General features: G+C 40.9%; 1 protein-coding gene across 2 annotated transcripts in view; it reads left to right on the top strand.

Moving 5' to 3' along the window:
* Nucleotides 1-11,734, top strand: part of DNA2 (DNA replication helicase/nuclease 2) — a 35,674-nt gene extending 23,940 nt beyond the window's left edge. The window contains exons 15-22 of one of the 2 annotated variants that reach the window (XR_004972211.1): nucleotides 1,404-1,597; nucleotides 1,687-1,776; nucleotides 1,857-2,061; nucleotides 4,513-4,602; nucleotides 6,188-6,370; nucleotides 7,310-7,456; nucleotides 9,544-9,736; nucleotides 11,677-11,734. Coding sequence is in view for 1 of the 2 variants with exons in the window: in XM_036336908.1 (XP_036192801.1) it covers nucleotides 1,404-1,597; nucleotides 1,687-1,776; nucleotides 1,857-2,061; nucleotides 4,513-4,602; nucleotides 6,188-6,370; nucleotides 7,310-7,456; nucleotides 9,544-9,609 (975 nt within the window). In the remaining variant the exon portion in view is untranslated. Of the gene's footprint in view, nucleotides 1-1,403; nucleotides 1,598-1,686; nucleotides 1,777-1,856; nucleotides 2,062-4,512; nucleotides 4,603-6,187; nucleotides 6,371-7,309; nucleotides 7,457-9,543; nucleotides 10,016-11,676 lie in introns of those variants that run through there. The other variant, XM_036336908.1, reaches the window with a different exon arrangement.
* The last annotated feature ends 1,292 nt before the right edge of the window (nucleotides 11,735-13,026 follow it).

The raw sequence follows: 13,026 nt of genomic DNA, 5'->3' as shown, positions 1-13,026 counted from the left end.
CTTCTAGTTTAAAATATCCTAGTAAAGGAAAACTCTGCTTCCCTCACAACACTTCTGACACTCACGACCTGGAGTTAGTGTAGACCCCTCAGCTTAAGGGTATTTTTCCTTCATTGACTGGCTTATTTCACTTAGCATAATGCTCTCCAGTTCCATCCATGCCATTGCAAATGGTAAGAGTTCCTTCTTTTTTACAGCAGCGTAGTATTCCATCGTGTAGATGTACCACAGTTTTCTAATCCATTCATCTACTGATGGGCACTTAGGCTGTTTCCAGATCTTAGCTATGGTGAATTGTGTTGCTGTGAACATAGGGGTGCATATATCCTTTCTGATTGGTGTTTCTGGTCTTGGGATATATTCCTAGAAGTGGGATCAATGGGTCAAATGGGAGTTCCATTTTTAGTTTTTTGAGGAAGCTCCATACTGTCTTCCATAGTATATGCCAGTTATTTTCAAGTTTTTGAGAATTATTTTGAGATAATTATAGATTCACATGCAGCTATAAGAAATAATACAGAGATCGTGTATATCCTTTGCCCAATGTTTACCATTTTACAAAACTGTAGTAAACTCACAACCAGGATGATGACATTGATACAGAATAATTAGTCCATTACCACAGGGATCACTCATGTTGCATTTTTATAACTACACCCATTTCTTTCCCACCCCATCCCTGCTTAAACCTGGAAACCCCTTAACTGTTCTCCGTTTCTACAATTTGGTCATATCAAGAATGGGGAGCCTTATAAACTAGGGACAGTTGGAGTCTAGCCCCCCCATTAGGTCTCTGCTAGCATCAGTGGGGGATGAAGCCACAGTTTTTTCTTTTCTTTTTTTAATATTTTGTTTTTATTGATTTCAGAAGAAGGGAGAGGGAGAGAGAGATAAAAACATCAATGATGAGAGAGTATAATTGATCGGCTGCCTCCTGCACGCCCCCTACTGGGGATTGAGCCCGCAACCTGAGCATGTGCCCTTGACTGTGACCTCTATTTTTCTAGAACCCGGGACCTTCAGTCCACAGTCCAATGCTCTAGCCCCTGAGCCAAACCAGCTAGGGCTACAGTTTTTTTCTGTGGTGTTTGGCTAGAGTGGTTATTGTATAAAAGCTTTCTGTCTACTTGGCTTCCCATTCCTGTTCCTTTGGCTTTTGTTGGAGCTGTTTTTGATCTGTAAATTTGAGAATTGTTATAATGTCCAGAAAATTTACTTGATTTTTTTTCAATATGTAGTAAAAAATATTTTTACATGCTATGTCTCAGAATTAAATAATATTGGGGTGTTCCTGTTATTGGGGGCAAAATCTTTTTAATATATTTTAATTTCAAAAATGGGGAAAAAAAGAAATTACATTTCTTGGACATATTAAATAACTGATCAGTTTTCTTTGTTTTTAGCTTATAGTTGCAACAACATGTATGGGAATAAACCATCCAATATTTTCTCGTAAAGTTTTTGATTTTTGTATTGTGGATGAAGCCTCTCAAATTAGCCAGCCAGTTTGCCTGGGGCCACTTTTCTTCTCACGGAGATTTGTGTTGGTGGGGGATCACCAGCAGCTTCCTCCCCTGGTGCTCAACCGTGAGGCACGGTAAGCAGGCGCTGAAGTTTTCATTGTAAACTGGATTCTCCCTAAGGGACCGTCACAGTGCACTGACAGGCCCGCGTTTATGTTGGCAGAGCTCTTGGCATGAGTGAAAGCTTGTTCAAGAGGCTGGAGCGGAATAAAAACGCTGTCGTCCAGTTAACTGTGCAGTACAGAATGAACAGGTACTGTACCAGTGTCAGCTTCGAGTGATGTGCATGTGCGTTTCCATCTGCCGAGACAAACTGTTTTTATCATCCCTTAGTAAAATCATGTCCTTAAGTAATAAGCTGACCTATGAGGGAAAGCTGGAATGTGGATCCGACAAAGTGGCCAGTGCGGTGATAAACCTGCCCAACTTTAAAGACGTGAAGCTGGAGCTGGAATTTTATGCCGACTATTCTGAAAATCCTTGGCTGATCGGAGCATTTGAACCAAACAATCCTGTTTGTTTTCTTAATACAGACCAGGTAAGAAACCAAACTTCTTTTCCCCTTTCAGTTTTTCTCCTTTTATCCTACTATTTATAAATTCCTGTTTTCAGTAGCAAATGCTTCATTAAAAAAAAAAAAAAAAAGCTTCATTAGAGCTTATCAGTTAAAACTAGTATACTCTCACACACTTTTGCAACACACACAATTTTTTTTTTTGTAGATCCAGTATCATTGGGGGAGGTTTTTCTGAGGATCAATAGATGTCAAAATTGACTTTTGAAGTAGGAAAGCTAGAGAATGAACTCAAGTGTATAATTACATGTTCTAGAAAAGAAATTGGCATTGATGCTATCAAAGGCTGGGTTTACCAATAAATAGAAGATAGGATAAATTTTTGTCCTTTTAAAGACTTTAAAGAAAATAGACTTTATTTTTCTAGAATAGTTTTAGTTTCTCGGCACAATTGAGCCGAAAGTGAGGGGTTTCCTGTGTACTTCCTGACCCCACATATGCACATAAAAACCTCTTTACAGCCGAAACCGGTTTGGCTCAGTGGATAGAGTGTCGGCCTGCGGACTGAGAGGTCCCAGGTTCGATTCCGGTCAGGGGCATGTACCTGGGTTGCGGGCATATCCCCAGTGGGAGATGTGCAGGAGGCAGCAGATCGATGATTCTCTCTCATCGATGTTTCTAACTCTCTGTCTCTCTCCCTTCCTCTCTGTAAAAAATCAATAAAAATATATTTAAAAAACAAAAAAACAAAAAACACCTCTTTACAAACTCGCCATTAAACGAAAATCTTCACAAGGTCTTAAATGACTTACCAGTAATATTTCTAGTTCTCAGAACAAAGTTTTGACCCTACATCCCTATAACTTGCTTTTATATAGTGTTTCTCAGCATTGATTCGGAAATATTTTCATAAGTTCAAATAAAAATATAGTGGCTACTTATATATATGCATATTACTCTAAAATATGCCATTTGTTATTAAGATGGATGGAGTTAGCCGATTGTTAAAAACAGGTGTCACTGCACTGTGCACACCTGCTGGGATCTTCATTCTCTTGAATAATGGCCCGGAGAACTTCAGGGTCAAGAATTAACAACTAAGGGCAGGCAGATTCTGGGGAATTTATTCAGATAAGGTAATATCACAAACGACTGCTTTTGTAAACCACAACGCCAATGTATTAGTTATAACTTACCATTGTTTACCTCGCCAGTAATGACTCAAGTTCTTTATTTTTGTTATTCAGGCTTTTTCTTTCTTAGCATCAGGATCCCAAATAAGTTGTATTGAAAGTAATCAAGGTTAGCCCTGGCCGGTGTGGCGCAGTTGGGTGAAGCATCATTCCATGCACCAGAAGGTTGCAGGGGTTTGTTTTTATATATTTTTTTTATTGATTTCAAAGAGGAAGGGAGTAAGAGATAGAAACATTAATTAAACATTACTTAAGAGGAGTAAGAGATAGAAGCATTAATGAGAGCGAGTCATTGATCCGCTGCCTCCTGCATGCTCCACACTCGGGATCGAGTCCGAAACCTGGGCATATGCTCTGACCGGGAATCAGACCATGACTTCCTGGTTCATAGGTCGGTGCTCAACCACTGAGCCATGCCGGCTACACAAGGTGACAGGTTTGATTCCCATCAGGGTGACCAAGGTTCAATCCCAGTTGGTCTCTTACATCATTGTTTCTCTCTCTCTCTCTCTCTTTTCCTCCCTCTCTAAAGTAAAAAAATAATAAATAAAATTAATAAATAATAATAATGGAGGTTAATTAGGGACGTGTAGGAGCGAAATAGTACTTGGGGAGTTTTACCAGGTATTGTCGAACCTGGGGAACTTTATCTGCTCCATTGTTTGTATAAAAGGCAACAAGAAAATGGAAAGAGCACAGATATTAGAGCCAGATCTAAGTTTTTTGCTTTTGAAGATTTTTAAATTAAATTTTAGAGCGATTAGGAGGGGGAGAGAGAGAGGGATGTGAGAGAGAAACATTGATCGACTGTCTTCTATACATCCCTTCCTGGGAATGAGCGTGCAACCCAGGCATGTGCCCCAACCAGGAATAGAACCAGCAAGTGTTCGGTGCATGGAATTATGCCCAACCAACCGACTGAGCAACACTGGCCAGGGCCAGATCTCAGTTTTGATTCCTGATCCCATGATTTATTGTGAGACCTTGAGCAAGTTCCTTGTCTTTTCTGGCCTTTGATTCCTTAAAATAGGGGATTGCAAAGTAAAGCAGGTGAAGCCCACTGTGTGGTCCCATTCATAGAAATTTCAGCCTGAATTGTGGTATGTTTAAGATGGTTGCTTCTGGATGGCTTTCTGAAAACGAATAATTGCATTCATTTTTGTTAAAGGATGAGGAAATTTTTCATGTGTCTCTACAACTGGCAGTGCAGTCCCTATAGCTACCTGTATGCTCTTAACTTTAGAGATTGTTTTATGAGCAGGATGCATATTTTTCTGTTTAGGTTCCAGCACCAGAACAAGTTGAAAAGAGTGGTGTGAGCAATATAACAGAAGCCAAACTCATAGTTTTCCTGACCTCAATTTTTATTAAGGTAATTTATACTTTTATTTTGAGGGCAAATTAATATTTGCAATGTAATAGGATGCTGGAATGTAAGGAACTTAAGATACAGTAGCATTTGCCTTTGTTTATTAAGAGGACGGAAGTCTGATTGTTTAATTTTGAGAAAATTTATCTCAGACATGTAATCTATAATAATTAAAGTGTAATATGCTAATTAGACCAGACATCCTTCCGGATGAAGCCGGGACTGTGCGGGGAGCCCGGGTCCCAGATGCCTGCTGGTGGCCAGAGGGAAGCCTGGGTCCTGGGTCCCGGGTGCCAGAGGGAAGGCGGTGCCAGCAGCCGGGGGAAGGAAGGCCTACTCTTTTTTGGGGGGGGTGGGGGGGAGAGAGCAGAAAAGCCATAAATAAACAAAGACAGATGAGCAGAAAGAGGCAGGAGAACGGAGCAGAGAAAGGAGTGGGGATGGTGGGGAGGGACCACCTGCCCCAGGAGAGGAGGAGGAAGGAGCCTTCCAGCCCCAGAAATGATCCTTCCAACCCTCAGCGGTCCATCTGTGACCCCTGTGACCAGGAAGCCTCAGCGGTATCAACGTGTACTTTTCCTAGTTGAGCCAGTTCAAGTGGACACAACAGGCCCTGAGAAACAGCAATAAGACAAGATTCTCAGTTCCTTCCCACCAAGCAGGCCCTACTGTGGGCGGAGGCGATGCATTCCACCTCCTGGCTATTCCTGCTGGTCTGTAAGTTGAGGTTGACAGCACCTTTCTCCCAGAACTGCCATGTGGATTCAGTGAAGGAGGGAAAACAGGCCTCCCCGGGCGGCCTCACAGCAGGCGTTCCTTTTATCACTCTTACCTAAGGCATCCCACCCAGGGAGACCAGCGCCAGGAAGGCCTACTCTTGCATGAATTTCGTGAATTGAGCCTCTAGTTTTTGGGTTTTTTAAAATATATATATATATTTTATTGATTTTTCACAGAGAGGAAGGGAGAGAGATAGAGAGTCAGAAACATCGATGAGAGAGAAACATCGATCAGCCGCCTCCCACACATCCCTCACTGGGGATGTGCCCACAACACAGGCACACGCCCCTTGACCGGAATCGAACCTGGGACCTCTCAGTCCGCAGGCCGACGCTCCATCCACCAAGCCAAACGTGTCTCGGCGCCTCTAGTTTTTTATTATGGCATTTTGGATTTCCTTTTAGGATAACTTTTTGTAACATCAAATAGTTCTGATTGTGTCAGTACAGTGCTGTAGCCAGTGTGGTTGGGGATTGGAAGCTTCAGGTAGGGGCTGGCAGAGAGCGAAATGTATTTCTCTGTACTCCTTTTGTGTGGCGGCACTGTGCTAGTGGCATGCAAACCATTATTCCGCCACGAGCCGCTAAAAATCAAGGGAGCAATATTTGAGGAAATTGTTTCATCTCAGGAAATGTAAATGTCGATTTAGAACAAATTCAATAATTGTATTTACGCCTCGTGATAGGAATATCTATTATAAACATCAATTGGGCACATTATGTAGTAAACATTTAATTAAATAAATTTAGTAAACTTAAATAACAAAAATCAAGAGTTTAAATTTTGAATTGTTTCCTTTTCTGTTTAGGCTGGATGTAATCCCTCTGATATTGGTATCATTGCACCATACAGGCAGCAGTTAAAGATCATCAATGATTTATTGGCACACTCTTCTGTTGGGATGGTTGAAGTGAACACAGTAGACAAATACCAAGGAAGAGACAAAAGTATCATTCTAGTATCGTTTGTTAGAAGTAATAAAGATGGAACTGTGAGTTCATTGTTTTTTTTTCTGCTGATTTTTCTGGGACACTTTTTTCCTCTCTTTTTTTAGGAACTTATGGTAAAGACACGGAACATAAAATGTGCCACCTTAACTGTTGTTAAGCGTCTCGTTCGGTGGTGTTCAGCATGTTCTCACGGCTGCGCCGCAGGTGGCCACTCTGTTTGTTTGCAAACAGAAACGCTGTGCCCACGAATAACAAACAACTCCTGCATCCCTCCTCCCTCCAGCCCCTGGCAACCATCATTCTAATTTCTGTCTCTGTGAATTTGACTGCTCCAGCTACTTTATATAAGTGGAACCATATAATATTTGTCATTTCACATGTGGCTTATTTCACTTAGAATAATGTACTTTTGGCTCATTAGCATGCTGCAGAATTCCTTCCTTTTAAAGGCTGAATAATATTCCTTTGCAGACATGCCCTGACCAGTTTGGCTCAGTGGATGGAGCGCCTGCGGACTGAAGGGTCCCAGGTTCGATTCCGGTCAAGGGCATGTACCTTGGTTGCGGGCACATCCCCAGTAGAGGGTGTGCAGGAGGCAGCTGATCGATGCTTCTCTTTCATCAATGTTTCTAACTCTCTCTCCCTCTCCCTTCCTCTCTGTAAAAAATCAATAAAATATATATATTTTTAAAATATTTCTTTGCATACATATACCACAGTTTCCTTATCCATTTATCCATGGACACACATGGAGTTGCTCCCACCTCTTGGCTGTTGCATTTGGGGCATTTTAACCACAAAGGCTTCCTTAGACATACTTCCCGATTTATAGATAATTCCCGGTTTGGTTTTGTTGTTTTACATTTTTACCTCCTCTTGGTTAAAAGTAATAAAATAGTTCCAGACAAATTGTGTTCCTTGCCAGAACCAACTCAAATAGATAAGAAAGCTCAAATAACGGGAAACTCTGTTTCTTTCAGCTCGGTGAACTCTTGAAAGACTGGCGACGTCTTAATGTTGCTATAACCAGAGCCAAACATAAGCTGATTCTCCTGGGATGTGTGTCCTCACTGACCCGCTATCCGCCGCTGGGGAAGCTACTTTGTCATCTCAACTCAGAAAAATTAATATCCTTTTCGTTTCCTACATGGTCACATTTGATTGTGCTATTCTGAGTACTTTGCTATGTACTTGTGTGAATTAAAACTCCATGTCTTGTGTTTTCCATGTGCATATTTCAAAGGTCTTGATTCTACAAAGGGGAGAGAGAAAACAATTCACAGGAAGTAATTTTAAGCAACAAGTGAAATAATGAAGAAGATGGAGAAGGGTAGTTTGTGAAGTGAGAAAGGGGAAGAAAAGGGACTTGATCTGTTGCCTCATGAACAGGGTGAATGATTCCTAGACACATCTAGGAAAACTGGATATCTCTTTTGGGTCCTCTCACCCCAATTTATAAACTTCAAAAAAAAAAATCTAGGACAAAGCATTATATTAAAAAATGGAGCCCTGGCTGGTGTGGCTCAGTTGGTTGGAACATCCATCCACCTGTATACCAAAAGGTGCCGGGGCCTAACCGGTTTGGCTCAATGGATAGAGCGTCGGCCTGCGGACTCAAGGGTCCCAGGTTCGATTCCGGTCAAGGGCATGTACCTTGGTTGCGGGCACATCCCCAGTAGGAGATGTGCAGGAGGCAGCTGATCGATGTTTCTCTCTCATCGATGTTTCTAACTCTATCCTTCTCCCTTCCTCTCTGTAAAAAAATCAATAAAATATATTTAAAAAAAAAAAAAAAGGTGGTGGGTTCGATTCCTAGTCAGGGCACATACCTGGGTTGGGGGTTTGGTTCCCGGTCAGGGCAATTTGGGAGGCAACTGATCGATATTTCTCTCTCTCTTTCTCTTTTTCTCTTCCTCTCTCTCCCCCCTTCTCTCTAAATCCATAAGAAGCATATCCTTGGGTGAGGGGGAAAAAAAGGAGAAGTATTTCTTGTCATATTTTCATTTATTTTAAAAAACAAATCTTTTTTTAAATCCTCACCCGAGGATATGTTTTTATTGATTTTAGAGAGAGGAATGGGCAGGGGAGGAGAAAGAAACATAATAGATGTGAGAGAGAAACATGGACTGGTTGCCTCCTGCAGGTGCCTGGACTGGGGGCCAGGCACTGAACCTGCAAGAGGTACGAGCCCTTAACCAGGAATCGAACCCACACCCTTCAGGCTGAGGACCAGTGCTCTAACTACTGAGCAATTTTGTTGTATGGGAGAATGTTCCAACCAACTGAGTCACCCGGCCAGGGCAAAAATAGATTATCCTTTATTTATTTATTTTTAAAAAAATATATATTTTATTGATTTTTTACAGAGAGGAAGGGAGAGGGATAGAGAGTTAGAAACATTGATGAGAGAGAAACACCGATCAGGTGCCTCTTGCACACCCCAAACTGGGGATGTGCCTGCAACCAAGGTACATGCCCTTTACCAGAATTGAACCTGGGACCTTTCAGTCCGCAGGCCGATGCTCTATCCACTAAGCCAAACCAGTTAGGGCAAAAATAGATTATCTTTAAAAAAAATTATATGGCCGAAACCGGTTTGGCTCAGTGGATAGAGCGTCGGCCTGCGGACTGAAGGGTCCCAGGTTCGATTCCGGTCAAGGGCATGTACCTGGGTTGCAGGCATATCCCCAGTAGGAGATGTGCAGGAGGCGGCTGATCGATGTTTCTCTCTCATCGATGTTTCTAACTCTCTATCTCTCTCCCTTCCTCTCTGTAAAAAATCAATAAAATATATTAAAAAAAAATTATATGAATATGCTCTGGCCAGGTTGCTCAGTGGTTAGAGCAATGGCCCGTGGACTGAGGGTTGAAGGTTTGATCCCTGCCTCCGGTTGTGGTGCATGCGGAGGCAACCAATTGATGTGTCTCTCTCACATCCTTGTTTCTCTCTCCCCTCCTCCCCCTTCCACTCTGTCTGAAAATCAATGGAAAAAAATATCCTCTGAGGATTTACCATAAAAATACATCTATATGAATATGTTAGGCTGAGATCATAAACCATATTGCTTAAGTACATTGATATCCAAAGAATGCCATAAAAATCTTTGTAATTATTTTAGCAGTCCTGTAAACTAAATTATAAAATACTAAATGTCACAAATCTTTTAATGTAATTATATAGTGTGTTAAATATATCTTCCTTAATTTATTTTACATCACTGATCTTCCATCAGGAGAACATGAAAGTCTTTGTTATATATTGGGTGATTTTCAAAGATGATGGAGCACTGTTTTCCTTGCATTTTTCATCGAGCATCGTGATCTCTAGCAATTGCCTACTGTTAGTAATTGGGGCATGTTGTAACGTCAGTGCCTGGTTAGGTGGTGGAGATAACTCTTATCCCGAGGTATGAAATGATGTAAATGTACTTTGTTCAAAGTTCCAGGGTTCTTTGTTTTGTTTTTTTTTGTATAATGTTGTTAAACATAACGTTGTATCACCACATTTAGCACTATTTATTTTTTCAGTATAGGTGTACTCAAAACTGTGAAAAGTCTACATTTATAGTACTATGTATGTGTTTTTGTGTGACCTGCAAAGAATCTGCTGCCTGAGCCATTTGGCTCAGTGGATAGAATGGCAGCCTGTGGACTGAAGGGTCCTGGGTTTGGTCAAGGGCACATGCCCAGGTTGAGGGCTCAATCCTCAGTAGGGGGCGTGCAGGAGGCAAGCCGATCAATGATTCTCTCTCATCATTGATGTTTCTATCTCTCCCTTCCTCTCTGAAATCAATAAAAAAATATTTAAAAAAAAAGAAGAATGTGCTAAATGTTTACCTGCTTTAGAAATGGATTCTTTTCGGATCTGACACCTAAAATTTCAGGATTAGTTTGATTTTGTAGATTTTTATCGTATTTTGTTTATTTGAAATAGAGATAAAATTGATTTCTTTTTCACTTAAGCACAATCTTGTGATGAGAACATAGGTGTACATTTTATATATATATATATTTATAATTTTCTTTTTTTTAAACTTTGTTTTTATTGATTTTTAGAGAGAGAGGAAGGGAGAGGGATAGAAAGAAACATTGATGAGAGAAACACCACTGACTGGCTGCCTCCTACACATCCCTTACTGGGGATGGAGCCTGCAACCGTGCCCTGACCACCCGGGAACCTCTTGATTCCTGGTTGACTCTCAACCCCTGAGCCACACAGGCCGGGCTGTTTTTTCAGTGTTTTGAGGTCCCTGATCAAAAGGCCATTTTTCAGTTTTTCCCCCCCTGACTTTTGCCTTCTGGTGTCAGACATGTTTTTGTTGTTGTTAATATATTTGTATTGATTGCAGAGAGGAAGGGAGAGGGAGAGAGATAGAAACATCAGTGATGAGAGAGAATCATTGATCGGCTGCCTCTTTCACGCCCCCTACTGGGGATCGAGCCTGCAACCTGGGCCTGTGCCCCTGACTGGAATCAAACGCGGGACCCTTCAGTCCACAGGCCAATGCTCTATCCACTGAGCCAAACCAGCTAGCGTTCATTTGAAACCTAGTCTTTTATTTTTTATTTTTAATAAATTTACTGGAATATTATATTCCCTATGTATTTTACAGGGTTACAAAACATCTTAATTTCTTTATTTTTTCTTTATTTTTATTTTATTTTTCTCATTTTAAATAATACCCCAAAATAATTTCAGAAGAAACATAGTCTTTTAAATTAGTACTTTACAATGGATTATTTCCCAATTTCTGATTCTCTTTTGCTCTCCCACTTGTTATTTTTAGCATTCAATATTCTAATGTAGATTTTGATATAAAAGGAAATAATTCTTCTTTAGAAATTTTGTTTGCTGAATTGATGACAAATATAAAATGTATGTCCCTATTTTCACCTATTAATTTCATATGCCCCTTTGTTTTGGGGTATTACTCAATTTTTCTCTTTGTATAAAGATGTTTTGTAAAACATAATTATCTCAAAGTACTTAATGATGTGTATGGTGACCAATTTTAACCTAGCGTATCCATCTTCTGGGGGAAAGCTCTAATTTATCTCAATTACTTCTACCTCACATGTTTTTTTAAACAATTATTACTGGAAGTTTTTATTAAATAAATTGTTTTCTATCATTAGATTGTACTGTGTTAATTACTAATACTGGATAATAATTAAGTTCAGCATTGTCCAGCACTTTTTTCCAGTACTGACAAGTGAAATAATGCTCTAATGATGAAACCAAGGAGTATTGACATGACGTAACAGGGAGGATCCTAAGATAATGTCAGTTCCTGGGAGTGAGGTGAGTGAGAAGTTTTTGGTTTAGTCAGTAGGTGCTTCTTTACAGGTTCGGATGGCCTATAAAGTGAAGCGCTATGGAAGAAGAACCAGAGGAAGAGTTCTATATTTTCTGTCATTCGTGAGTCTGTCTTGGTTACAAGATTCTAGCCACTTAATTATTATTTTTTTAAATATATGTTTATTGATTTCGGAGAGGAAGACAGAAACATCAATGATCAATCCCCACTGGGGATCGAGCTGGCAACCCGGGCATGTGCCCCGGCCAGGAATCGAACTATGACCTCCTGGTTCATAGGTCAATTCTCAACCACTGAGCCAGGCTGGCCAGGCTAGCCACTTAATTATTTGAAAGAGTTAGGATTCATCATCTATGCATAAGGCGCTGTGAGTTGGAGGCTTGGGATAAGCTAGAAGTTAAACCCAAACTGGACAATCAAAGAGCTAATAGTGCAGTGTTGATACTCATGCCAAGGACTAAGACAGCAATCCAATCGCTAATGTCACTGAGCATTCAGCTTTGTTGAGTTCCGGATCCAAAGCACCATTAGCCTAATAAACAAGACCTTGCTTACAGTATAAAGCCAAGATTTGATGACAATGTAGCTATTCCAGTGACCTCATTCCTAAGTCAGTTCAGAGCTCCTGCCTCCTGACAGCTCCCTTTTGCTGTCTTTGAGTCCTTTCTTTTCCCTTTTATTTATTTATTTATTTTTTATTTTTTTCTTAATATATTTTATTGATTTTTTTACAGAGAGGAAGGGAGAGAGATAGATAGTCAGAAACATCGATAAGAGAGAAACATCGATCAGCTGCCTCCTGCACATCTCCCACCGGGGATGTGCCCGCAACCCAGGTACATGCCCTTGACCGGAATTGAACCCGGGACCTTTCGGTCCGCAGGCCGACGCTCTATCCACCGAGCCAAACTGGTTTCGGCTCTTTTCCCTTTTAAAGATTTTTATTTATTTTTTAGTGCAGTGGTTCTCAACCTTCTTAATGCCGCAACCCTTTAATACAGTTCCTCATGTTGTGGTGACCCCCAATTTCATTGTTACAAATTGAACATAATTAAAGCATAGTGATTAATCACAAAAACAATATGTAATTATATATGTGTTTTCCGATGGTCTTAGGCGACCCCTGTGAAAGGGTCGTTCGACCCTGCCAAAGTGGTCGCGACCCACAGGTTGAGAACTGCTGTTTCAGAGAGGGGAAAGAAGAGGGAGAGAACACATCTATCAGCTGCTTCCCGCACGCCCCCTACTGGGGATGGAGCCTGCAACCTGACCGGAATTGAACGGCAACCCTTGGGTGCACTAATGGTGCCCAACCTTTCTTTTCCTCCTCCTCTCTCCCTCTTGAAAGGTGGGTCTTCCCCAGAGCTCTGTGTTTGGTC

The sequence above is a fragment of the Myotis myotis genome, unplaced genomic scaffold (assembly GCF_014108235.1).
Source record: "Myotis myotis isolate mMyoMyo1 unplaced genomic scaffold, mMyoMyo1.p scaffold_m19_p_15, whole genome shotgun sequence".
NCBI classification, from domain to species: Eukaryota; Metazoa; Chordata; class Mammalia; order Chiroptera; family Vespertilionidae; genus Myotis; species Myotis myotis.
This window is presented reverse-complemented; position numbering and strand designations above follow the sequence as displayed.